Source organism: Apteryx rowi, unplaced genomic scaffold, assembly GCF_003343035.1.
Source record: "Apteryx rowi isolate R43461 unplaced genomic scaffold, aptRow1 scaffold_0, whole genome shotgun sequence".
Classification (NCBI taxonomy): Eukaryota; Metazoa; Chordata; class Aves; order Apterygiformes; family Apterygidae; genus Apteryx; species Apteryx rowi.
The window spans coordinates 8475823-8500987 of NW_020447195.1; the positions used below are offsets into that span (position 1 = coordinate 8475823).

The 25165-nt window shown below is 55.9% G+C and overlaps 1 protein-coding gene across 1 annotated transcript in view; it reads right to left on the reverse strand.

Moving 5' to 3' along the window:
• Positions 1-25165, reverse strand: part of LAMA5 (laminin subunit alpha 5) — a 98985-nt gene that overhangs the window by 16438 nt on the left and 57382 nt on the right. The window contains exons 13-46 of the mRNA XM_026055984.1: positions 24572-24712; positions 24038-24175; positions 23276-23410; positions 22317-22451; positions 20315-20452; positions 20158-20210; positions 19869-19968; positions 19306-19358; positions 18780-18885; positions 17961-18060; positions 17400-17556; positions 15536-15674; positions 12515-12657; positions 12314-12420; positions 11402-11555; positions 10556-10716; positions 9869-9977; positions 9061-9158; positions 8296-8497; positions 7709-7835; positions 7068-7207; positions 6199-6314; positions 5675-5886; positions 5264-5468; positions 4925-5069; positions 4615-4755; positions 4030-4191; positions 3714-3815; positions 3545-3628; positions 2653-2883; positions 1936-2049; positions 1534-1661; positions 1213-1293; positions 553-767 (exon numbers count right to left, since the gene is read on the reverse strand). Of these exons, the coding sequence (XP_025911769.1) occupies positions 553-767; positions 1213-1293; positions 1534-1661; positions 1936-2049; positions 2653-2883; positions 3545-3628; positions 3714-3815; positions 4030-4191; positions 4615-4755; positions 4925-5069; positions 5264-5468; positions 5675-5886; positions 6199-6314; positions 7068-7207; positions 7709-7835; positions 8296-8497; positions 9061-9158; positions 9869-9977; positions 10556-10716; positions 11402-11555; positions 12314-12420; positions 12515-12657; positions 15536-15674; positions 17400-17556; positions 17961-18060; positions 18780-18885; positions 19306-19358; positions 19869-19968; positions 20158-20210; positions 20315-20452; positions 22317-22451; positions 23276-23410; positions 24038-24175; positions 24572-24712 (4572 nt within the window). The remainder of the gene's footprint in view (positions 1-552; positions 768-1212; positions 1294-1533; positions 1662-1935; positions 2050-2652; positions 2884-3544; positions 3629-3713; positions 3816-4029; positions 4192-4614; positions 4756-4924; positions 5070-5263; positions 5469-5674; positions 5887-6198; positions 6315-7067; positions 7208-7708; positions 7836-8295; positions 8498-9060; positions 9159-9868; positions 9978-10555; positions 10717-11401; positions 11556-12313; positions 12421-12514; positions 12658-15535; positions 15675-17399; positions 17557-17960; positions 18061-18779; positions 18886-19305; positions 19359-19868; positions 19969-20157; positions 20211-20314; positions 20453-22316; positions 22452-23275; positions 23411-24037; positions 24176-24571; positions 24713-25165) is intronic.

Genomic DNA, 25165 nt, shown 5'->3' on the forward strand with positions numbered 1-25165 from the left:
CACCCRCAAACCTCCCTGTTCCTGGTGGGGAATCCTATTTTCCCCTTGTCTATCACGGGCAGAGCAAACACAGCACCTCTCTTCTCTTGGATTTGCTCCTGCCAACAACTTATTGCCGTGACCCTTGTCCAGGGCAGATCCCCTTTTCTGAGCTATAATTTGGCTGTTGTTCCTCAAAGGGGAGACAAGCAGCGTTGGGAATGGGCTGTGCAAACCTATGCTCCGATGGGAACGATGGCCAGGTGAGCTGCAGCCTTACTGCTGGGGGAGCTGCTTGGGTTGAGACCGTTCCAGCCTGGGTGCGGCTTAGAGCCTTGCAAACGGGGGTGGGTAGGAGGTTATGGAGTTGTGATGCTGGAGGGYAAGTTTTTGGAGTCGATCTTTTCTTAGTAGAGTTTTTGGAGGCTGCCTGCCCCGGCATGCAGGCAATTCAGTGCGTGATTCACCCGGGCAATGCACAGAACGGCTAGGGGCTGCACACGGTCACGGTCCACCTGTCCATCCTCCCTTCTGGTGGTCGCGGCCCCCTGCCCCGCCGCCCGCCCCACTCACGTGTGCAGTTCTTGGCTGCCACCGCGTCCCCGTAGTAGCCGGGGGCGCAGGCTTCGCACCGYGCGCCGGCCGTGTGGTGCATGCACCCCGTGCAGGCGCCCGTCAGGGAGTCGCAGCTGTTGAACAGCATGTTGGGATCCGTGTTCCCGCTGCAGTCGCAGGGCTGGCACGAGCTGCCGATCACCAAGGGATTGCCGTAGTAGCCCGGGGCGCAGCTGCAGAAACACGGCATGTGAAAGCACAGCCGGAGCATCGGGGGAGCCCCGCAGCGCAGGCCTGCGCCGCGCAAGCCCTGGGCAATTATAACCGTGCAGGCATCCAACGCCTCTACTTGCTGCAGCCCCCGGGGATCCCCACGCACTTTGTGTTTTACCTCTCGTTACCCCAGAGAGGTGCCTTTATCACGGCCCGCAAGTCAAGGCAAAGCACGGCGAAGGGAYGCACCCACAGTAACACGCTATATCRGCAGCGGGGACAGTAATAGGGTATTTGCAGGCTGAAAGGGACTGAAACAAATCCTGCCGGAGCGAAGCACGCTCGGGACAGAGCCRCCCACTTCCCCTGCAGTTTCTGCTAGGACAACTTCTCTCCTGCCACGGCGGTGGCTGCACTGGCTGGCGTGGCCCCAGCCCCGGAAACCCTGGGTGCCATCGCTCTTACCGCTCACAGTTYGGTCCAGCGTAGCCGGGCTTGCAGAGACACTGCGTGCTGGAGCCCTTGTGGACACAGCCGACGGCGAAACTGAAATGACAGGGGCGGACACGAAGGAGCGGTCACCTCGCTTATGTAGTGCCAGGGCAGCCGATCATTCGGAAGGGCTGCCGGGGCCTCRGGTAAGCGAGTAGGTTTGGGGCCAGCTCACGGATGAGGCTATTACTGGGACACCCACCAGGGCCAAGCCAGTGCCCAGGTGCAGGACAGCCCRGTTCCCAGCAGTTAAACAGCGGGCCCAGAAAGGGAACCCCATCCAAGCGCGCTTACTTGTTGGAGGCGACTGAAAGAGGACACGGGCATCCGACACACTGCAAGAGTCCTTCGGCCGAGTGGCTGCCCACGTAGCCGTCCTTGCACCGCTCGCAGTGGTCCCCCTCCGTGTTGTGCTGGCAGTTCTGCAAGGACAAGGCGGGCTACGGGCTCAGCACGGACGGGAGGGAACCGTGGTTAGGACAGACAATTCCCCGTCAGATAACTGGACGCTTTGAACCTTCTTCTTTCCCAGACCTGTCTTTCCCCCTAAGCTGCCCCAGAGCCAGGCCATCCTGGAAATGGCACATGCAGCTAATGCACCTATTCAGGCATGGTCTATATGCAAAGAACCTTTCAATCACGTGCTACAGCCCTTCCAGCTCCAAAATCTCAGCACTTCACTGGCTATTCACTTACCAGGCATATCCCGGACCCTGGCAGGCACTGATCYGAGTGGCCGTTGCAATGACATGGGATGCATTTTCCCAGAAAGAGCCCCTTGGTGTCCCTGTAGTAGCCTGGAGCACATTCCTAAGGACAGAGAAAAAGAGACAGACGTGTAAAAAAGACAGAGATGTGAAAAACAGCCCGACGCATTCAGGCAAAGCAAAGAGGCTGATTTAGTTTCCATTGCAGAATTCCCACAGRGTTGTGTCAATGGAGAAGAGATTAAAAGCAACAACAGTTAAAGATTCCTCAGTGCAGCTCTTTCCTTCTCCTCGTCAATAGAGATAATTGGCCAGGCAGAAGGACCCACGCCCAGGCACTGCAYGCCCTTAATTTTGGCCCGTAACACCTGCGCAATTTCCCCACCATTCCTCTTCCACAAGCCCTAGCACACGTCTCCCAGGTGCGTAGCGTTGTGGTGGGAGGGAGCCTGTGAAAGGGCTGGTGCGCGGGGAGCTTGGGAGCAGCTGTTTCTTCCTCGGGTGCAATCTGAGCTGTAATTAAAACCAGAGCCCTTAGGGGCTGGCTTGGAGGCTGGTGCTCTGGCACCATCGCCGTGCATACAGCGAAGCACATCCAAACCCCGTGGCTGCCAGCCGCGCTGCACGCGAGGGATGGCCGAGGCCCCCAGTGGATGGTCTTCGATCCCGCTCTGCCCAGAGCGGCCGTGTCCCCTTTTGCCCCTACCTGGCAGGAGTCTCCCTGGTAGTTGGCTGGACAAAAGCACAGCTCCACGTTGCTGGCACGGATGCCTGTGGCCGTATCCGTCACCATCTCCAGGACCACGCGGCGCAGGGACACCGAGGAGGAGAGCTGAGAGAAGAGCGCCCGGATCTGCAGCTGCTCCAGGTTTGCCAGCACCATCATGAGTTCCTCTCTGGACACAGGGTTGTGCGTCTCTGTGTGCCTGAAGTTTCCCTAGTGGGAGAAGACTTGACATTACTGGCAGGAAGCACAAGCCCTTATTTTGTGTCAGGCAGCTGCAAAACAGCCCCTGGCTCTTCGCAGCCACTTCTGCTGCACAGGCGCAAGGAAAGCCAGCCTGCCTGCTTTAGGAGCAAGGTGTTTCYGCACCTTAGGGCTGTCTTAATGTCTCACTATCACATACGTCCAGCAATGAGGCCATAGGCCCCCGAAACCTAGGACAGCTGAGCTGTGTCTAACAAGTCACACCCAGCACAAGCAAAAACCCTGAATCTAACACAGGCTGCCAAGTCTGAGGCTACACCACGGTGATCTTTATTCTAGAATGACTGGCACTAGCCTTGAGAGCAGATGGACATCCAAGAGGCCAACATGTGCTGCTGCAATTCATGTCAGCCTCAAAGATAATGATGCAGAGAACACATGTTTTTTGATGTTTCAAGTGAAAGACTCAGACCTTGGAATCTGCAAGAAATTTGTTCTATGCATGTTTGAGAGCTCAGACAAAAAAAAAAGTGCCAAGAACTAGTAGCAACAGGCAGCACTCAAAACTACTGAGTTCAAAGCAATCCTCCCTTCTGTCTACATCCTAATCTCATCCTTCCATTAGCATCTGAGCACTTAACTCGGTACACACCTGTGTGTGCAAACTCACCTCCACCAGCTGCAGCTGGCCTTGGTGTACCTCCCCCGGCGAGGGGTAGGTGCCTTCCAGAAACATGATGCTCATCTGATTTCCCTAGGAGAAGTAAGGAAGTTGGCAGTCACCATCTCGTCCTGCTCACACATAAGCAGGAGGCACAGGGGCATTTCTTGGGCTCTACCTTCAGGATAACATCCGGGCGGGACTCCATGGGAATGAACACGTCGCCCCTCCGGGGGTCTGAGTGAAGCTCGTAACGCAGGTGCCCACCGTAGGATGAAACCTAGGGGAGAGCCAAATTGCGTAGCGCAGTTATATTGCTGTGAGTCAGGATGGAGATGTGCTGTGATGAGCTGTGTCACAGCTGTCCGTGCTCAACCAGAGCACTGAGCAACACCTGCACGGTGCTGGGCATGCCACCGGCACGCGTGTCAATGGAGGCCCAGGATGTGTGTGACTGCTGGTCCGGCTGCCTCGGGCCAAGCACGTGCTCTTACCCGGTCCCCAAGGTAGGAGCTGGGCGCAACCCAGTAGAGCTCCTGATACGCCTCAGGGAGGTTCCTGAGATCGGCACGAAGGAGCTGCTCCCGCAGGCTCAGGGTGGTGGGCACTTCCTGACGGTCGCTGCTCAGCAACACCCACCCGCTCATGTCGRCAAACTAGGGGAGAAACAGGAACCGTAGATGTTTCCAGAGCTCTTTGTGGAGCTGCAGAATATATTTGGATGCTGACACTGCAGAAGAGTAATTCTTCCTGCAGTGAAAAAGATGCCTACAGGGTCATAACCTCGCTCACTGAAGTCACTGGGAAGCCGGGCACCACCCCAGCCTCCCACCTTGCTGGAGTTCCCATGGCACAACACCAAAGCTCAAATACGGCGACTTCCCGCCCACGAGACCAGGAAAATGGGCTGAACGTGGGAGAAGGGCACAGTAAGATGAAGATAACCCTCCTCACATCAAATCCTCCACAGGGGCAGGACTAGTGCAGGACGGGAGACCTGAGGGCACTGGGAGCCAGGAGGGTGGGAACACATCCGAACAGCCTGCTCTAGCAGCCCCACGGCCCCCGGCTCCACTCACCTCGGCTCGGTACTTCTCAGCACTGCGGCAGCGATCGGTCGCTCCRAAGCAGAAACACTTGGTGCAACCTTTGGGGTTGCCGGCATCCAAAGAAAACGTCCCCAGGCGGCACTGGTCACACCTTGGGCCCTCCACGTTCTCCTGGAAGACAAAGACAGGCAAAGCTTGACATGTTAACAGCTCCTCGCTAGGCTTTAGTGGAGGACAGACACGGCTGTACGAGTTATCAAAGCATGACAAGTTGTGCTGCTGGAGCAGGAGGGTTCAGCTAAGCAGCAGCACCCCGTGCGAAGGCGCTCAGAGGACTGACCTTGCAGTGACACTGCCCCGTGACTGGGTCGCACACACTCGCTTCAGTGCCAGCCYGGTGGCAGTCGCACTGCCGGCAGTTGGGGTAATGGTAGTAGCCAGGGGCGCAGAGGTCACACTGCCGTCCTATGACGTTGGGCTTGCACCTGGACGGGACGCAAGAGCGGCGGTTAGAAACCTCTGCGTTGTGATCCCGTGCAGGGAGCGGCGAGGCGTTCAGGGCTTCACCCAGGCCGGCGCGGGACGCAGCACTGACGGGGATCTCCCATCCATCGCGTCACCCCCTGAAGGCCAGGGAGGCAGGTGACGCTGCCAAACGTGCTCCCTCGGTGCCCCTCACCTGCACTGCCCGCTGTCCACGTCGCAGCCCGGCTCCGCCAGCTCTTGCACGCCCGGCCGAGAGCAGTTGCAGTCCTCGCAGCCGATGAGCGGGTGGCAGCCGAAGGTCTGGGGCTCGCAGACCACGCACTCGGGCCTCAGCGTGTGCGGAGGGCAGATGCACTGCCCCGTCACCTCGTCGCAGAGACGCGCCCCGCAGTCGCAAGCTGGAAGGGGGAGAGAGGTGCTCAGCCACGCTGCTGGGAGCTGGGCTGTTTTCTGCCTCCTGCTCAGTGTAGGTGGACCCATCTCAGGCCGAAACCAGGGCTGGGCAATGCAGCCGTTTCCCAAATCGGCCTCCCCCCGGCAGGAGGCAGAACGGCCACGGCTGGGAAAGCAGAGCTTCCCCCGGGTGGGAGACAGGACAACTCACGCCTGCAGTTGGGGAAGCCCCAGTAGCCGGTGGCGCAGCGGGAACACTCTCGCCCAATGACGTTGGGCTTGCAGGGACACTGCCCGCCGAAGGGCTCGCACTGGCTGCCCCGCGCTCCGGCCTCGTGGCACTGGCAGGGCCGGGCCCCGTTGTTGTAGAAGAGCGAGAGCGAGATGGCGGAGTCGCGGCAGAACCTCGAGGACGTGACGGGGCTGCAGAAGGAGGCACGAGGAGTCACCGCGCTGAGCACCCCAGCAGCCTCCCCACCGGCCCACACTGAGCGTCAGTGCAAAATCCAGCAGGATCTCCCACAGCGATTTACACTGAATTAGTGGGAGGGAGAGCCCAGCGACTCCAAGATCTCCAAACATCCAAAGGTTTGGTACTTAGATAAGGAAAGCAATTAACTCTTCCCCTGCCACCTGCAGTGCCCCGGGAAGCGTACAAGTGCTGCTGCTTTTGCTTCCTGAGGAACATGCAGCCTGTGGACGACAGAAAGAGTACCCCAAAGCCAAGGATCTYACTTGATGTAGAAGCTGTTGATGCCACAGCTGCTGATGAAGTCATAGGACTTGTCCAGGCGTTCTTCCTGCAGGTACTGAGAACTGTAGCTTTCTTCTGGCACCACGAGGATGTAATCCTGCCGTGAGAAGATGGATGAGCCAGGCTCTTTAGCTAGGCCAGACAGACACAGTCTGAAATGAGCTCACTCAGTAGCCCAAATGCACCTTTAACTTCTCATCAAGCCATCCCTCCATTAGGGTTTATCCATCAGGGTCCATCTACTCTAACCACCCATGTGAGGAGTGACCCAAATTCACTGCAGTCAAGAAAGGCAGAATACCCTAAAGGGGCAGCAGAGGCTGTGCTTCAGCATGGAGGCAGGCAGTCGTTGTCACCTTAAACTCCTAGCTACAAAGTCACATGGGTTCCAGCCCTATCTTTCAGCCTTCTAGTCCTTCTAGCCTTCGGTCTTCTAGTCGTTCTGTGCCTGAGTTTAGGATAACAAGGACTACCTGCTCCCATGATGAGACATGCCTGGACAAACAATGCCATATAGGTGCCAAATATCACTGGGGCAGGAAGAAGGTTTATTCTGGGTTATCACAAGCTATGCAAAGCAACAGCTTCAATTTCCACCTTGCTTTGGTATCAAAACCACACAGCACTGGGAAAACGGTGTCATACACAGAGCCTGTCTTTGCGAATTCTGCGCTCAATTCTGCACCACTAAGTAGGTTTAAGATTGCGGCTTTACAGGATAGCGCAGAAACTGAGTGATGGTGGGAAACATTCCTGTGGTCACACAGTAGCAAAAATCCTCAAGGACAAACTCCAGCCCTGCCAGAGGCAGGTCCAGCAGGCACCTGGAGTCTCCTGGAGAGAGGCTTACCAGCCACAGCTGCTTGCCTTCCGGCACTCGCACAATCACGGTCAGGTCGTTGTCGGTAACATCCAGGATAATCTCATTCTCAGAAACCACCAGGCTCCGGCACCCATAGCCATGTGGGCAGAAGGTAGCATTGGTCTCCCCTGAAAAGACAACAAACCCTTTGGTGTCCCATTTCCTTTGCAGTCCCCATCACCCCCTCCACTCGCTCTCAGGGGAATCTCCTTTCCAGCTGGTCACCCTTGCCTGGGCTATTTCTGCTAGGAACAGTGGTCTGCAGACCCCGAAGGGCCTCCCAGACTGCTTTTGAGGGGCGTGCGATAACTGGTGAAGAAAAGCAACTCTACTGTTAGTGGGCTGCAGATGCCTACATGGAGGTCCTCATCTCTACAGCAGATTTTTTCAGCGTTTCCAAACTGAAAATAGTTGAAAAGGACAAAAAATGAGAAGGACACCTGACACCCTGGAACAGACCTGTCTCACCCTGCTGCCCTCTTTCTCCACTCTTGGTTGGGACTGAAGAGACTAGTCAGGCACATTTTGTTTTTCACACTCCTCACAGAACCTGCAGTTATCACCTGGCATGACAAAGGTTTCTGGGGCCCCTTTTCCAGGAACTTCTCCCAGGACTCAGCTCTTCTTACCTTGCCAAATGCGCCCACCGTTGATTAACACTTCCACAGGGAAGGTAGGATGGTTGGGCTGGTAATAATGCAGGATGAAAGCGTAGCGTCCCAGCGTCTGGATCCGACTGTTGAACACAACAGCAGCCTGGCCCAAAACAGGAGAACAGAGACACAAGAAACCTCGTCAGACATCTGCACTCATATCCAGGATAGTTTTTATTACTGCAGAAATTTGTGCTCTTATTGCACAAACATGAGTTAACAGTCACACGCTCCTGAGACTTTTGGCGACTCGACGCCCAACACATCTTCACAGTTAACCCCCTGAATGGTGGCTCTCAGGCTGCCACCTACAGCGATCTGCAAAGCTTTTCGTGGGAGCCCAGAGAACCAAGCAGGGTTGGATGGAGGTAAGACAGGAGAGTCCATGGGAATTACAGGCTCAGGCGCAAGTCTAAATCCCTGATTAAAATTAAGAGCTAATAACCACAGAGGGGAAGCTTCTCCACGCACTCCGGTGCCTGCGCTGGGGCAGCCCGYGTTCCCGCTGCAGCAGGGCCCGTGTGGCGCCGGTGAAGCAGCCCACCCAGCACCCCYGTCGCTACCTGCGGGGGCTGCAGGAGGATGAGCTCTGCCGAGGAGTCCACTGCGGTGGGAGGCCGAGGCGCAGGCTCCGTGGGGACAGCAGCTGGAATGACGTGGACCGCCTGAGCCAGGGGGGTGTCAGGGGTGATGGGCAGAGCCTGGCCTCCCTCCAAAACGATCGACTGAGAAAGTTTCAGGAACCGCGAGGGAACGCAGGAACTGCTGCGAGGGAAGGAGAAAACAGGATGTAAAGACCCCCAAGAAGGAAGGATGGAGGCTGCTGAGGGTCCTGGCAGGAGAGGGGACGCCCTGCAACACCCATCTGATCACAACGCGTGCCTGCTGAGGCAGAGCCTTCTGAGCAACCCTCGGAGGCTTCGGGATAACGTGCTCAGCAGGAGGAAGAGGAATCTTGCACAGGCTAATTCCTGTGCAAATATTTATTCAGAGCAGTGTCAAGCATTTGGATACAGCGACCGTCTCCTGCTGTACGCGAGTAAACAGAGGAAAGCCTATTTCACAACGGCACTTCAGTACGTGCCGCAGGAGGCAATGCAGCGTGGTGCTCAGGCAAAGACCAGCAAGCTGCCTTCAGTCCTTCCTCCATCACTGCCTCCTCGGCGGATGTGGGCAAGGCGCGTTGCCTCAGCCTCCTGCGCCCCAGAGATTTCTTTCTCCCATGTCAGGTACTCAGAGGCACCAAACTTGAGGGAAGAGGGGAAGGAATTGCTTTTGGAAACAGCCACAGTCACACTAAAACCTTGAGGGATCTGAGACCCTGTTACCTGTTGGAGGAGAACGTGCCATGGACGCTGATGCAATGCACCTTCGGCTCAACGAACTCCGTGGTGAACCGTGCAGCAGGTACGAGGTACGCTTTGTACTGGCGCGCAGGAAAGGAAGAGAGGCCTGGTTACACCACGTCCCCTGCCACCGGGAGCCCACAGCTGCTTTTGTACCCCCACAGATCAGGCTGAGCACGCTAGGCATTCCCTTACCAGGCACTGCACAACCTGCTAATGGCTAGGGAGAGACTTTGGGCATGGTGGAGGACAGGAGCTGACCACCTCTGACCCTGCATCACCAAACGTTACTGTGAGAGAAGCTAAAGGCACACAGGCTGTGGGGTAAGCAACGCACATCACCCCCTCTGGAGACTGCCATGAGCGTCCCCTTAATCCTCCACGAAGGGGACAGTACTGCACAGCAGGTCAAAACCCTGTTTACTGTCCCTTCCTCCTGGGCGCAAGCCCTAAGGTGTTTAGGGGCTCCACTTCTTCATGGGATCCTTCTAATCTTGGCTAAGCAGCTGGGAATGCTTTCAGGTAAGACAGGATGCTGCACTGGCACRTTGCTGCAAAGCTCCTCTACAAAGAGCAGCTTCTCTTTCCTATCATCTCCCAATTCCCAGTCCCACGATCTACCTCAAAACACATCGCTGAGCATGTTCTCCACCTTGGACTGCTCATGACATAGATGTAGATCTAGTAATCCATCTAAACAGGACCAGAAAGCCCTTCTCCAAGGTAGGCACTGCTCCTATCTCTGCTCCTTGCAATGTGCAAACAGAGCTGTCCTCTCAGGAAGCCTTACCAGGAAGAAGTCAGCCTGATCAGCCATGAACCGAATGGTTGCCTCCGAGGTAAGTTCAAAAGTTGCCAGGCGGCTCTGAGAATCTACAGCCATCCCTCGACAAAGGAAACTGTAAGATAAAAACAGATTTTGAGGCTAGCCTTGAGCAGGGTCATGACCCATTTCTTGTCTTGCTAGCTGTATGTCCTGAAGATATTTATACAAAGTCCCTGTATATCTTTTGATGCCTTTTCTGGCAAGTCATAAGAGTGAAATATCCCAAGGACACCCCAGATCTTTGTTTCCTATTGCAAAGGTTGCGATCTGAAACCAGATGCTTGTGAGCAAGGGACAGGCTGTTTGAACTGCACCAGTAGCTCCAGAAAACATTTCTGTAGGCCATTCCCTAAATTGGGGCCCTTCCCAATTTACCCAGCTGCAAACGGGAGCAACATATTAGCTACTGGCAGAGGCATTACAGACTACGTTGGCACACGGTTCCCAGGGATGGCTCATCTCTAAAATCTGTATCCAGCTAGAGCAAGTTCAGCCATACACAGCTTAGAAGTACAACACCGAGGCATTGCCTTATTCATGTGATAAAGCAGAAAAGGTTGAGCTGAGGACTCTGTCCTTGCCATACCGCACAAGGACTGACCCATCTTCCCCTGCCCTTTCTCTCAGCCTCTCGCTCAGAGCTGACCGTACCTGTAGACACACGGGTAGAAGGTGAACGTGCCCTGCTGCATGGCTAGGTGTGGCGAGCTCACAGCAACACCCACCGTCTGCAAAGCGTTGGTGTTGGCGTACTCCACCACCAGCACGTATTTCCCAGGCTGGGGAACAGGCAGAGACAGCTGAACTTCCACCTGGAGAAGAGAGACACGACTGAGCTGGGGTCTCCTGGCCCCAGAGTGAGAGCACACAGCACGCCCATGCTACCAACCAGCCTTCTCTGGAATGAACCCACACCCCCTGCAGAGCTTGCACCCCACTGCTGTTTGCACCCCTCTCAGGCACAGATACCCAACAGCACTCATGTGGCATTTTGAGCGGCCCCGATTGAAAAGGTACTTCCAGCTCTAGTCCTCAAAGCAATCTCCCCTTGTCCCTGTGCAGAATGAATCGGGGCAGGAGATGCCCTACTCAAAGGCATGTGCTACTTGTTTGCCTGGGGTCATCTGTTCCAGGTGTATATACCTTACGTTTTAGCTCTCTATGTCCGTATGTCTGCAGAGGGTATCTTTACTTCTGCTGCTTGTGGGCTGCAGGCTCTCAGGGATACAAGCCGGGGCTGCAGGCGACTGAGGGGACTCTTACCACACATCATGTGTGTCCTTGCAAACCCTTTGCACGGGAGACACTGCTTTTGGGTGCCTTGAGYAGCAGAGCGTGCAAACACACAGCTCCAAGACTGATGGGGAAACGGGGATGCACAGAGGTGCAAAGCCCTTCTGGTAGCCTGCCCTGGTGTATGTAAAGCACAAGGTGGCGGGAGCAGAAGGATCAGCGCTGCAGTGCCTGTGTGAGGCATGAAACAGAAAAGCTACTCACATCACTGCCGCTGCATGTCGCCATCCGGGGATGGGAGGGGGTGAGCTGCTCCATGGGACACGCTCTGGGTAACCGGTTGTCCAGCCTGCACACCGCCTCCACTCCTGATGCAGTGGGGAAGCCATCCACTGACAAGTACTTATACAAGAGGCAGCTAAAAGCATTAGGAAAAGATTTGCAAAGTACTGTTGTTACATCGAGATTGTAGAGGAGTCAAGAGCAATCCCTTTTTGAAAAAAGCTTTGGTAGAACATGAGGGCTCCACTGCCCAGAAGAGCACCCCTGGATGGCAAGGAGCAAGAGGTGATGTATTATAGGATAAGCAAGGGCAGTAACAGTGGAAAGATTCTCCCCTTGCAATGAGCTGCCCTTCTTCCCATAGATCCTCGCTCAGTGCAGAGGGAGACTGGTCTCCAGAGCCCATCCAGCCTTCCTGGCAACATCAGCAGGGAGGTCTTGGGCAGAGCAGGCAGATGCACTAAGGTGCACTAAGCACTGACTAGGCACTGCAAACTCATTTTAAATGGTCTACTAAGCACCAGCTCATTGCTAGCCATTTGCCAGGGTTGTAGACTGATGCACAATCCAGTGCCCAGCACTATGCTCTCACTGGTAGCTTCAGCTCTCCACTGCCCATGAGCAGAACACATGGCCTGCCTGTGCCACGGACATAGAGATGGACATGGCTTTCTGGGCCAGCCAGGTTCAGCAGGCATTACCAGCCATGGCAAAGTGCTCCATTAAGCGGCTTTACTGTGTCCAGACCCAGCCAGCTCCAGGTGCTCACCCAACTGTTACCCAAGGTATCCCTGCCCCATCACCTCACAGAGTGTGGACTGAACGTATTTCTTAACCCCAGGCCAAGAGGAGCTGAGCAGGTCCCACACAGCACAAAGATGTGGAGATCCTTACTTCTGCGTGGCTCTTTCCGGGGCTGGCTGGTAGGTGCATGGCTCTGTGACCTTCAGCTGCAGTATTGGAGCTTCATAGTATGAGCTGGGTAGCAAAACCAGATAGTCCTAGGAGGAAAGAAGGGAGAGGGTGTTACGTTTGGGATACGTGCTCCTCGGTGACTGCTGAAGCCTCCCTTGGTGCGTGGAGACTGGTCCTTACCAGCAGCACACCCTCTGCTTCAACAACCAGAGACCAGGTGCTGGGGTTGAGTACGAAGGGCTCCCCAAAGCTGTTCTGGGGGACGGTGACAAAGGCTGGTTCCGTGCTGGGAGCAAAGACGATCTGCTTGGTCTGCTCTGTACCTGGGGTGGGAAGGACGAGAGGCTGTGAAGGCACTGGGGAGGGGTTGGGAAACCTGGGGCTGCAATTTGGAGGCTACGGGCAGGGAAGCAGCTCTGTAGTGCAGCAGGGAGTCCTGGCTTGTGCTTTCTTGGAGCTGCCGTGGCAGATGCACCACAGTCCCACAGTGACCCATAACAGAGACATCCATGTGGAATCTGCTCAGTAACTCAACGGGAGAAAAAGAAAAAAAAAATCACTGCAATCCTTAATGCTAATCCACAGCCCTCACAGTGTGCTTTGCATCCCTGGACTGCAAAGCATGGAGTATTGCACGCCAAAGAGCGTTTCGCCAGCTAGAGGAGGAAGGAATTCATCCACGAAGAATTTATTCTGAGACAGACAAAAGAATTGCCCAGATATGTTTTTCCACAGGGATATTCTGACCCCAGCTTCCTGGGTCAGATACCTGTTTTCTAGCAAACTCTGACTCCCAAGCTTTCCTCCTGTCTTTCCTGCCAGCCACAGACTCTCTGCAGCTGAGATTTAGACATTAATTTTAACTGACAGGACTGAATGGATTTAAGGCCTGATCTTGCTGCTGTTGAACAGCTCCTTGCTTCAGCTGACATTCTCATAACCTTTGAATTCATTAACTTTGGATGCAATAATGATACAGAACCTAGAAACAGACTGCCTGCCTGCCTAGCAGTCTCAGAAGTGTTTTGAAGAGCATGGACAAGAGAGATTCACCAAGAACGCAGCTGCATGGGGAGCAGATGAGATGAAGAAGGAAGTGGGGAACTTCACACGCTCAGCTGCTGACTATCCTGGTGTGGTGCATGGACATCAAGGCATAACGCAGAGGGAGGGAAGCTATAGCAAGGGCTTGTGCTACTCCTGGGACTGGTCACCACTTCCCACGTGGGCTATCTCTATTATGTGACCAGCATTAGCTGAGGCCAAGCCCTCACTTTCTCAGAGAAGAAGCAGAGAAGGTGAAGATGCAAAGGATGAACAGCATTTCCCTGAACAGGCAACAAGGGGCAGATGTCTCAAAGAGCTGAAGTTTGACATCCCTTAGAGAGGACACACGTCTCAAGTTGAAATGGCTTGTGGAGGCGGGGTGGGAGAAACTAGTCTGCAAATCACACACTCAAAAAAGGCTTCTCTTTTCACAGGCCAGATCTTCTGATCTTTTTCAGGCAAGGAGAGATTAAATGATTGAACTTGGTGTGCTATTTTCTTTCCAGGCCACTTGTCCTTCACCATTTGAAGCCCATTCTACCCAGGTAGAAGGTGGCTCCACATTTCTGGAGCCAATCTGGCCTAGCAAAGGAGCTGCCCTCCTGGACTCATTTGCTAGTCCATCAGTCTGGCAGTTTGCCTTCAGCTTCACCAGTGTTGCTTCTGAGCAAGGAGGAAAGCACATTACAAAGCAAATGAGCTCTGCCACTGGATAGGGCAAATTAAATCCTTCCAGACCATTGGTGGGATCTTGAGGCACAAGGGTGGCTCACACTTCTCATGTTTTTCTGCTGCGTAACATGACTGGCCACAAAAAATAACCAGATCTTTCATTAAAAAAAAAAAAAGTGGAAAAATAGTATCTTGGCATTTCAGACTTGGCATATCATCTTCAGCTGTTCACAAGTCAAAACGTCTTCTACGTCAATTCAAGACAAGGAAGAGAACTTCACGTACTGATAAATAGGTAGCTTGTGTCGACTTGCTCTGTGCACACGCAGTCTGGAGGGAGAACCTCAGCAGGACAGCGTCTGTAGGGTCGTCAGAGTGGTAAAATCAATCAGACAGCCGTGCACCAGTGCACTTGTACAGCCTGAGTTCTGGCCCCACGTGATCTTGCTCACGCTGATTGCCAGTATATTCAGCACAGAGGTCTCAAGGCTTCTTCAGTCATCTTTTCTGGCTTTTCTTCCTCTTCAGTGGCTCATGTTGTGATAGCAACTAACCACCAGAGTGCAATGCCAGCATAACGTGTGCAATTCCATGCCACTTCCAAACCCGGCACCCTCGTGAAACCAGCAGCCAGGTTTGGGAGAAGCACAAGGCAAGGGCAGCCCTGCTCTGGGTGGGGACCTGAGAAATAAAACCAGGTCCAGCTGCCAGAGTCTGGATCCTTTTCCCAGCACTTGGCCCATTCTGATTTTGTGGAACCTCAACTCAGTTCTGTCTGGGGCACCGGGGTGACACTCCTCTGTCCCTTGCAGGGAAAGCTGTATCTAAATGTACAGCAGCCTCATCCAACAACAGCTTAGCTGGTGCCAGTCCTCACCCTGCACGGCCCCAGGACAGGGGACCACCGCGCTGCTGCTTTGTTAAATGAGGGGGCTGCAGGCTTAAATCAGCCTTTGAATCGGAAAGGCAGCACTTATGGGATAAAGCCATATATGGAAGTCTCTTCTGGAAAAGATGATGCAGGAGGTTGCCTGGGATGGGGAGGAGGTGGCGATGGTGCAGGGGAGCAGAGCGGTCTGCGATCCTTACCTCTCCTTCGTGGCTGATAAGCTGTAATTTTGCCATACACAGTGGCCCCTCCTGAATTAATATACCTCAGGATGACATGGAACAGATAGAGCTCTGCCTCCTCCACGTCTACAGTGACTCTGACTTTACTCTGCAAAAAGCAAAAAAGCACATCGGGCACACGTCACCGGGGGGCCAGCTCCTGGCCGCTCGCCCGCTCCGTGGGAGAGCCTTAGCTGCCTGCCTACCTGCCTGCCTGCCTGCCTGCCTCGCTTCCCCCTCCCCGGCCATCACGGGGCGCCGCGCCGGCCGGTCGCCTGGGACCGGCACACCTGGGGGCAGGAGAAGGGCCAGAGGCGCAGCGTTGCAGAGTGGGATGGGCTGAGTTAGTCTAGAAGTGAAAAATGCACTTACAGTTGCCACACACATTAAACTTTCCTTCCTCAAGGACCGAGACCCTCCCTTGCACACTGGCGGGCCCCCGGCTGACGTAGCGGAAGACGACGCGGAAGAGGTCGGGGGAGGTCACATTGAGAGTCACCACTACCTTGGGCTGGTGGGAGAGAGAAAGGGGAGAGAAGCAGAGCACACCTTCAATTACCTCCACCGCCGCCAGCCCAAGCGCAGCCGCTCGGCGCACTGCTCCCAAAGCAACATGCCACAGCGCAAGGAGGAGACAAGCAACTGGCCCTAGCGCGCAGCCTGGGGACAAGGCGGCGTGGCGTTCCCGCACCGCAATCCCATCCCGTCCAGAAACTGGACCGGGGTTGGCCGTAGAGGGAGCAATCTGCCTGCAGGATGGGGATGGAAAAGCTCCGACAACATCTGGAAGATGCTCTCACGCAGCAAGGTGGGTTGGCTATGCTGGGGCACATCTCACACAAAAGGAAAGGTTTTGAGAAGTTCTTTCTCTTGTTATTGGCATAATGTTGCTTTTGGGCTTTGTGCCATAACCCACCGGCAGGTACCGAATGCCGAAGCACCTGCCCTTGTGCTTACAGGTCTCCTGCCCAGATGCCTCCAGAGAAGGCTGCAAACGGAGCCCATGCCTCATCCCCAGGAACCTGCAAGGCCAACGCCTGGTGTTGCAAAGGGAGGGTGCCGCTGAAGGGTGCCTCAACCCTCTGCCTGCCCTTGTGCCAGAAGACATCAGTTAAGCAGATGCTTAAGTCCTACCAATTTCAAAGATATCTAAGCACCTGCTTAAATACCCTCCTGCGTACAGGACAAAGCGGGGGTTTGCCCAGGGACACTCCAAGTGTGTTCCTCAAAGCTCCAGTTACACACCATCTTCTCAGAGCGAACTGGAAGGACCTTGCAGAGAGCAAACTACAGAAGACACCTGCCAGCAGAAAGCCACGTGCTAGCCCTTCTCTCGAGGACTATTCTATCTCAAATGGCAACACTGGATGCAAAGCAAAGGCCATAGGCTTGAGGCTCATTCTTAAGCTTTAAGGCTGGGGTTTTCTCAAGCCTACAGGAGTCTGTTGTCTCCCTAGTGCCTAAAAATTGAATGGGAAATAGCTAACACATCTGTCCCCGCTGTTATTTCACCTAAGCATGAAAAAAGTGAGGAAAACAGAAAGTACACGCATCAGAACAAGCAACATCTTATACAGGACAAGACTACAGAAATCACGTCAGAGATCCCTGCGCTACACCCCGCTCCCCAAACACACGCAGACACACAAGCGACACTTTCGTAGGGGCCATGCAGAAGAAGAATCCACCAAGGGGGAAGTAGATGAAATAACTTCACCTCTGGGGCTTAGACAACTGCAATTTAGCGTTAACCACCTTTATGACAAACCACCTACCAGCAAGAGTCTGGGCAGAGCAGTAACGAGAGGTTCAAGCTGAATATGGCAGCCAAGGAGAAGCTGCTTTATTTTTGGAAGAGGGAGGGAAGGTTATGCAGAGAGTTGTAGGAAAGAGCAGAGTCAGATGAAAGAGCCGCAAGCAAACCCAGAGACAGTGTTTACAGACATCCCTGTAAGTAATTACCAAGCTACCACCTTTGTCTAACCGGATTAGGATGTCAGGGAATTCCCAATTTAGGATCTTTCCTCTCATCAGCCTATGTTGTCCCTAGCACTACAGGAAATCTCTGCACAAACAGGCTATATATACACTGCACTGTTTATGTTGGCCACCATGTGACTTTGGGGCTTTGAGAAGCATTTGGGGTGAAAGATGAGTGCCAAAAGCACGTCAGCCCTCTGGCCATCCATATCCTCCCCAGGGGGGAGCAAGGCTAGGACGGAGACGTTAGTTGTACCTGGATGGGAGACATCTGTGCGTATCCTCGCCAGCTGAAGTTCTCAAACTCCAGGGGGTTGTAGCCAAAGCGCACAGCCCGGCCAGCCGGCGTGGTGCCTTCTTCCAGCTCGAATTTCAAGTGGTGAAGGTCAGGAAAATAATGGTCCCTTGCAGGTCTGGGGAAGAGAGGAAGCGCCATTACCTACCTGCTGAGCTATCCGGATAGGAGGGCTCTCATCTCCCCAGCTAGCGTCCCCTTTAGCTTTCTGACGTTAGTGGTGACCCTTGTGGGCTGCACGTCAACATGTCCCGCTTGGGGAGAGCACCCTGGACTGACCACCTCCTCACGGGTGCTTGGGGACACGATGGGCAGGAGGAAACCTCCTCTGGGATCAGCGCTGATGAGGTTGTGGCCCAGGAGATGAGACACCTGGCACAGCGTGGCCTCAGGGAGAGGAAATGGGACGTGGAGCATCCATCAGCAGGACGCCCACCACCCGCCAGGGGACAGGCCRGTACGTGGGGATCTCCCGCCAGCATGCACGGAGCGAGCTGTGCATGGGTGGCTCCGGGCTCTTACTGGGTGCACGTGGGGCCGCGGGTGCTCTGCCTGCAGGGACAGGCTCCGGTGCGCTCCTCGCAGGCCGGCCCCACCGAGCCGCCGACGTCGCACTGGCAGCCTGAGGACAGGAAGCACATGTTTACATTCCAGCCATGCTAACGAGCTCCCGATAGCGCTAATCAAAGGCGCGCCCCGGCCAGAGGGGAGGCCAGGGCACTATTTTTATTCCTTTGTATCCGTTTTCATATTGGCCCCGGCCCCATTTGGATGGGCTTCTCCTCCACCTCAGCGCCGAGCTATTTCCAGGCGGCCGCCAGCCGCCAGGAGGAGCAGAGCCTGCAAACCCTCATGGTCCAGCTGCGAGCCCGGGCCCTCCAGCACCCGGCTTGCTCTCCCTCCCCAGCCCGAGAGCAGCCAGAGCTCCTCCTGCCCCTCTTCTCAAGCGCRTGGAGGAGAGAAGCCAACTCCGTGCATCCATGCCCACACGCTTCCAGTAAGAGCAAGAGGTTCCACTCGGAGGACATGGCCAGTGGTTAAACACACCAGTTTCTGTAGCAAGCAGCATCCAAGGAGGCAACTTGCACAACCTTTCATTCCCCCTAGCCTGACTGATCTGTGCCCACCAGTGGCAAAAGGGTGAACTCAGGCCTCCTGGATCCTCAGCAAGACCTGCCCCTGCTCTATGCCTTGGCATGGTCAAAAGCAAGTGGCAGGACACCTCCCACTCCTGCTCTCCAGGGCTACCGTCCAGTTCTGTTCACACAGCCACTTGCTCCAGGGACTGGATCTCATGGCCCCCTCCTTCATCAGACCTAACACACCAYGAAGGCAGCTCACCTTGGCAGCCAAAGTAATTGGCTTTGTCCATATTGAAGAATCCGTCTTTGCACGTCGAGCAGAGCTGCCCGCAGATGTTTGGTTTGCAGAAACACTGCCCATTGCCCTAGGAGACAGCAGGCACGGGGGTCAGTTAGAGCGCGTTCCCTCCCCATGGCTCATCACAGCCGAGCTGTTTCTTGGCTGTTTGGGTCCTAGTCTGAGACACTGGAGAAGCATTTTGAGTTTCATGTTCTGCACTGCTTCCTGTGTGTGGGTGGGCCAGAAAAGTACTAGATAAGTGCAATTACCCAACACATGCAAACAAAAATCCAGGGACGCCGGGCCAGACCAAAAAATATTTAGGTGTCTAATTTATGACAGGTCTTAATCCTATGTTCTCATGCAAGCCCAGACTGCGGTGCAAGCTCTGAGCGCTCAGTGTCAGGACAGGCCTCTACAGCAGCTGTCAGGAGAGACGGAGTTGAAACACTCTCCATACAGCACAGGCCTGGAGATGCCTGGATGCAGACTGGAGCAAACTTACCTGCTGACACTCTGCAATTTCACTGATGGTGCCCTTGGTATCACACTTGCAGCCTGGAGATGGGAAGAAGAAAAACAAGAAAGCCAGAAGATCAGTGCAGCCCCTGAGGTGTTAGCAGCCTGATGGAGGACAGTATCCACCACATCAGAGGACACCAGCTGTGACCTCTGTCTGGGATTAGAGAAACTGCCCAAGGGCTCAACTTTCATTTTGGACAGTTACTGTTGCGGACACAACTACTGAAGACATTTGACTTTTTTGCACATCTCTCCATGAAAACCCAAGTGTGCAAAGTCTGAAGGGAGGGCTGAGAATGCCACAACTCACTGCATGAACTCTGCCAATTCTATCCTAAGCAAAAAGCTCCAGACTCCAGCCTTTCCCCTCCCCAGGTATGGGTTACTCAGACCATTACAGCTCTGACATGTCACCTCACGGCGAAGAATGAAGGAAAGGTATCACTTCCATCCAACAGTGACGGTGCCCACTCACTTGGGTTTGGGTCTTGCCCCATTACACCACGGGGGAGACGTTCTGGGGCCACGCAAATAGCATTTCCTTACTCATACAGCCGTAGGGGTTCTCCGGAGTCAGGTTCCAGTACAGCGGTTTGCATCTGTCGCAAGCTGGGCCTTCAACATACGCCCGACACGCACAGGAGCCCTGAGGAGGGAGGGAAAGACGAGAGCAGGCGAGAATGGCAGAGTCTGCAACAGCGTGGCTGAACGCGAAATCTGCTCCTCTGGAGCGGGTAAGGGCTGCTGGGCTTAGGGAAGCACTCGGCTCCAGGGCAGGGCAAGGGGATCAAGCAGGAGTGAGCCGCAGAGACTGGCAGCTGCATTCGATACTCACCGGGGCCAGCGAGGGGTCCGCAGGCACTAGCCCTGCCGGGTTACAGGAGCCCACTGGAAAGCAAAAGCACAAGGGGAGGTTTGGAAAGAGATCGTTCCCCCCCCGGCTAGTCCCAACGGGTGGCCCCGGCCGAGCAGCAGCAGGAGGAGGCGGCTACCTTYGCAGCGCGGAAATCCGTAGGCCCCCGGCACGCAGGTGTCGCAGCGCAGTCCCGYCACCTTGGGCCGACAGCTGCACTGCCCGGTGTCCTGGTCGCACGTGCTGTGGAGGGAGCCTTCCCTGGAGCACTGGCAAGCTGCGAAACAGGGAGAGCGACCGCTCCGGAGCCCGTTCCTCCCGGCGAGGCTGGAGCGTGACCTACGCGCAGCGACGGGGGGCCGCAGCCGAGCAAAACAGAGCTTCTGACACTGAAAAGGCTGCCCGCGGTGCAAACCCCCAGGACAACCTCTGCTCGAGTTAAGACCKCCCGAAGAAAACATCTGGAGCTCTGCTCAGCTCCCCGAGCCACCACCAAAGCGGCCCTGTGGCTGCAGGGACACAAGGACTTCTGCCTTCAAGGCTTTACACCAATAAGCTCTTTTGTCTGCCTGACCTTCGCCATCGCCAAAGCAGCCAGAAAAATGGGTTAAAAATAACATATGCACTCATTCTTTGCTTTCAGTTAAAAACACCCTATTAAGAAAAACAATAGAAGCTACAGTGCTTATCACGCCTATATATTTMAGTGAGAGGGAGGAGCTATGGGGTTAAGGAAAAGGAGGATGCAAGATTGAACCCTCAAAATGTTGGCGACCACCTACAAAAGGCCATTTACACCCAAACATCTAAGAGCAGCGTTCGGTTCTGCACCGTGGACACGAGYGCGTGCAGCACCAGGCCGCAGGGATCTCTGGTGCCCGAGAGCGGGAGCAGGGAAACGGCTTTGGGCTCCCTGGACAAGCTGCCTCCTGTGAAAGCACACGCAGATCCTGCACCCTATGGGATGAAAGGTCAGCGAGCCGCCAGGGAGCCACCCGCTACCCCCGGCCCAGCCAGCGCTCCTCAAATCCCTGCGCTGATGCCAAGGGGGCGTTTTAGGCTGACACCCGCAGCCTGGCTAACAGCAAAACATTGCTCATAAAACAGCAGGTTTTCGGAAAAAAAAAAAAAGAGGTTCTCCTCCTCTTTCCCYGCTACGACTCCTGCACAGCTCTGCACTTTGGATGCTGCTTCAGGAGGGAAGCACCAAGCGACCACTGAGCTCCGGCGAGCCCGTTTCACCCACGCGGGCGCCTCTTCAAAGGCGCCGCGCCGGCACCCGGCTCCGCGCGACGGGCGCTGCCAGCTGGCGCCGGCCCAGGCGGCCGCGGGAGAGCGCGACGGTGCGCGGCCGCCGCTGCAGGGAAACTCCGTCACCGACCGTCTTCTAAYGAGCAGCGAGCCCCGGCCGGGGGACGCGAGTGCAGCTGGCTGCCGGCGTGGCTGCCCACGGGGAGGGAGGTGGGGACGCGCTGCCCGGGGCCGCGAGAGGGCTACGGAGGAGACGCCAGCGCCGCTCGCTTGCTCCTGCTGCGCATCCCGCTGCGAGCCGCTCCGCTCCGGCACCTCCTCTCCGGGCACCTGAGTATACTCTGACCGTCTGGTTCGACACTTCTCCGGGAAAACRTTACCCAGCCCAAAGCCCTGCTTTGCCCAGCCGCAGCCGCTCGAACCTGAGGACAGGCGGACAAAATTCAGCACGCTTTACGCCCTTTTGCACGCGCTTTTTTCAGAGGGAGAGTCGTTCTGGGCCACCACCGGTCCCCACGTTGCATTCCGCGGGTCTCCTTCTTAATAGCTCAGCGGGTTGGAGGCCGTAGAGCCAGACTGTGCTCTACTTCCCACCGGCGCAGGCAGGCTGCCCTGCTCCTGCTGCTAGCGACAGGGAATGAACGGGGGGAGAGCAGCCCCGCGGCTCCGGGGAAGCGCTGCTGGGAGATGCTCGCTCGCTACGGAGCGCGCCCGTCGGGTGAGTTAGCTGGGTGAACCGCGCACGGAAAACGGGTCCCTGCCCTAAGAGCCGGCTGCGTTCATACGTAATCCTTGGAGGTGGATTACGGAAAGGAAAACCATTATAAAGCCAGGAGCGGCGGTTATTTGGTTGTCTCCCACGAGACCCCCCCACCGGGGCAGGTACTCACGCGTGCAGCTGGGGTACCCGTAGAAGCCCAGGGCGCACTGGCTGCAGGTGTGTCCCGCAAAGTTCGCGTGGCATCGGCACTGCCCGGCGGGGCTGCAGTCGTTGTCCACCGAGCCCCGGGAATCACAGGAGCAAGCTGCAAGAGAGGCAGCGCGAGAGCTGAACCAAACGTGCAACCTGCCGCCTGCCGCTGCCGTTCGGAGCTGCCATTCAGTCCCACGGGAATCAGCTGCTTCCATCAGAACTGAATTAATTCATTTCTTAATCCGCTGGAGAGACAGGGAATACTTTCATCTAGAGTCATTGCCAGAGCAGGAAAACGCCCTGGAGATTTTTTTACAGCCCGTTCAACGCTCCCCAGCAGCAGTTCAGTAGGTTAATGCACTAAACAGACAAGAAGGCAGGAGCTGGGACACCAGATCGCAGCGGGGCCATGACGAGGAAGTGTGACTGATAAAAACCGCTTTGTCTTCCAGGCTTTGGCATCATCCGCGACCTCCACAGCAAGCYGGCCAAATTTGCTGTGCAAATCACATGGGTTTGGGTTTCGAGAAACACCAACGTCTTTCTAAAATAGGCCTGTTTTTTGGAAGGTGACGGAGCAACAGGATCTGAACAATAACCCTCATTAAAATGTCCCATGCGAATAACCAAAAATTTGAGACATGTTTGAGCTACATTTTTTTACTGGCTGACACAGGCTGACCTGGGAGCCAGGCTGTTTTTTTCCTCTGCCTTCAGCTAGACGTCACCCAACACCGCCCCGAGGAGACCCCCAGACTCGGCTGCCCCCCCTGCGCATGGGACGGCCCGTCCTCCTGCAGTGCGTTAACCGTCCCCTTTGACGGCTTGTTTCGGGGAGACACAAGCACCCTGTGACTTCTTTCATTACACTGCTCTAAAACACAGACGTCTCCACCTATTTATCCATCGCGCCGACAACGCCGGCTTGCTCCTTACCGTAGCAGTGGGGGTACGAATGGTGTCCGGGGCTGCAGCGGTCACAGTGGGGCCCGTCGAACTCCGGCTTGCAGAAACATCTCCCAGAGGCRTCGCAGCCTCCCGGCAGCGTCCCGACGGCGCTGCAGCCGCATACTGCAATGGAGAGACACCTCAGCGGTGGGCAATGGGGGCTTCCCCTGCAGCRAGCGTGGAGCAACACCCATGGCAAAGTGGGGCTTTTTCTGGAGTTCTCAGATGGGCATTTAGGTGCTGTTTTAAGTGCTCAGAGTGTCAACCTCTGCATCCGTTTGCTTGGTCCCCTTTGTCAACACGTGAATCATCTACRTGTCCCATATCCTTCCACCTCTCTCCTCTTTATCCCTTCTCTGTCCTGCTCCCATCCCTGATCGGCTATGTTCACCCAAGGGCCCAGGGTTGCTCCCTTCCCTGCTGCYGCCCGTTGCAGATCTCCTCCAAAACACCCACAAAACCACTTCCCAACCCTTCAACATCCTTCCAGAAGTCTCTGGCTTTGCTGCAACATCTACCCCAAGGTGACAGAGGCAGATTGCTCCTGCCACACTGACCAACACTGAGTCACCATTGCCACGTGCTCATTTTCCGATGTCTCTCGCCCAGTAAAGCGACCGTAAGCAGGGCAGAGATCGTCTTTACAGTGTTTGCCACCACCCAGCGCAAAAGATCTCAACCCTCTTGGGGCCTCCCGAAGTCGGCGCTTGCACCGGCAGCCGCGTGGCGCGCGCCGGGGCGGATACGCACGCTGGCACAGGGGGTAGTTGAAGTAGCCGGGAGCGCACTGGTTGCACGCGTGCCCTTCAAAGCCGGTCCGGCACAGACACTGCCCGCTCTCGCTGTCGCAGGTGCCGTCGTACTGACCGGGGCCGGAGCACTGGCAGGCTGCAAAGGAACAAGGACCCTTGAAAACCGCCCCAGGTGTTCCTCACCCAGGGCAAGGTTTTCTCTCCGGTACGCAGAGGGCACTGGCTTTTCACAGGCTGGGGGGAAGGCCAAAGCAACCAAATTGCCCACTCCTCCGGGGTGGAAATGCAGGCACCGGAGCAGCCGTGGGGAATCGAGTGGCCAGGCAGCATGTCCAGCCCAGAGCTCACGTCCGTAGGGAATTCCTCGAGAAACCCCCAAGGCTGAGAAGGTCAGGGCTGGGTGGGAAATACCAGCAGAAGTCATGGGAATTTGTCACTTGGAAGCGGGGCCGAGAATTCCTGCTGCGCGGGCCGAGCAGGGGAGGGGGGAGAGGCGCGCTTCCCGGAGGGAGCCCGGGGCCGAGGCACTCACGCTGGCAGCTGGGTCCGTAGTGGCCCGGCGCGCACTGGTCGCAGTGCGCTCCCTGGAAGTTGGCCTTGCACACGCACATGCCCGCCCGAGGGTCCCTGCGGCAGGCGTTGCCTTCGGTCCCGCCGGCGTAGCAGTCGCAGTCTGGAAGGACAACAACGCGCGCCGCTTTCAGGACGTCCCTGCCGCGGGGCAGCCTGGACACCCCGGCCCCGCTCCACCAGTGCGTTCCCACCAGGACGGGGAAGGGGTTGCAATAAGGGGTCTCTGGTCACTCCGGGAATTTTTGGGAATTTCCTGTTGCCAGGGTGGGCTGGGGCTCCAGGCCAGCAACGCCGGGACCCTCGGCCAGCCCCGCATTCGCCGCCTGTCCCGAGCACACAGCAACGGCCTGGGGTGCAGGGCTGGGGGATGGAAGTGCTGAAACCGCCTGAGAACTGGAGGAAGGAGGAGGTAAGGAAATGAGAAGGGAAGTGAGAAATTCCAGTTCAGGAAGGAAAAACCTGCCTGGAAGATACAGAGTTTAAAATATCAAAAGGAAGGAAAAGGTTATCTGGAGTGCACTGGGAAGCAGGAGTTCACAAGGGAGAACTTGGT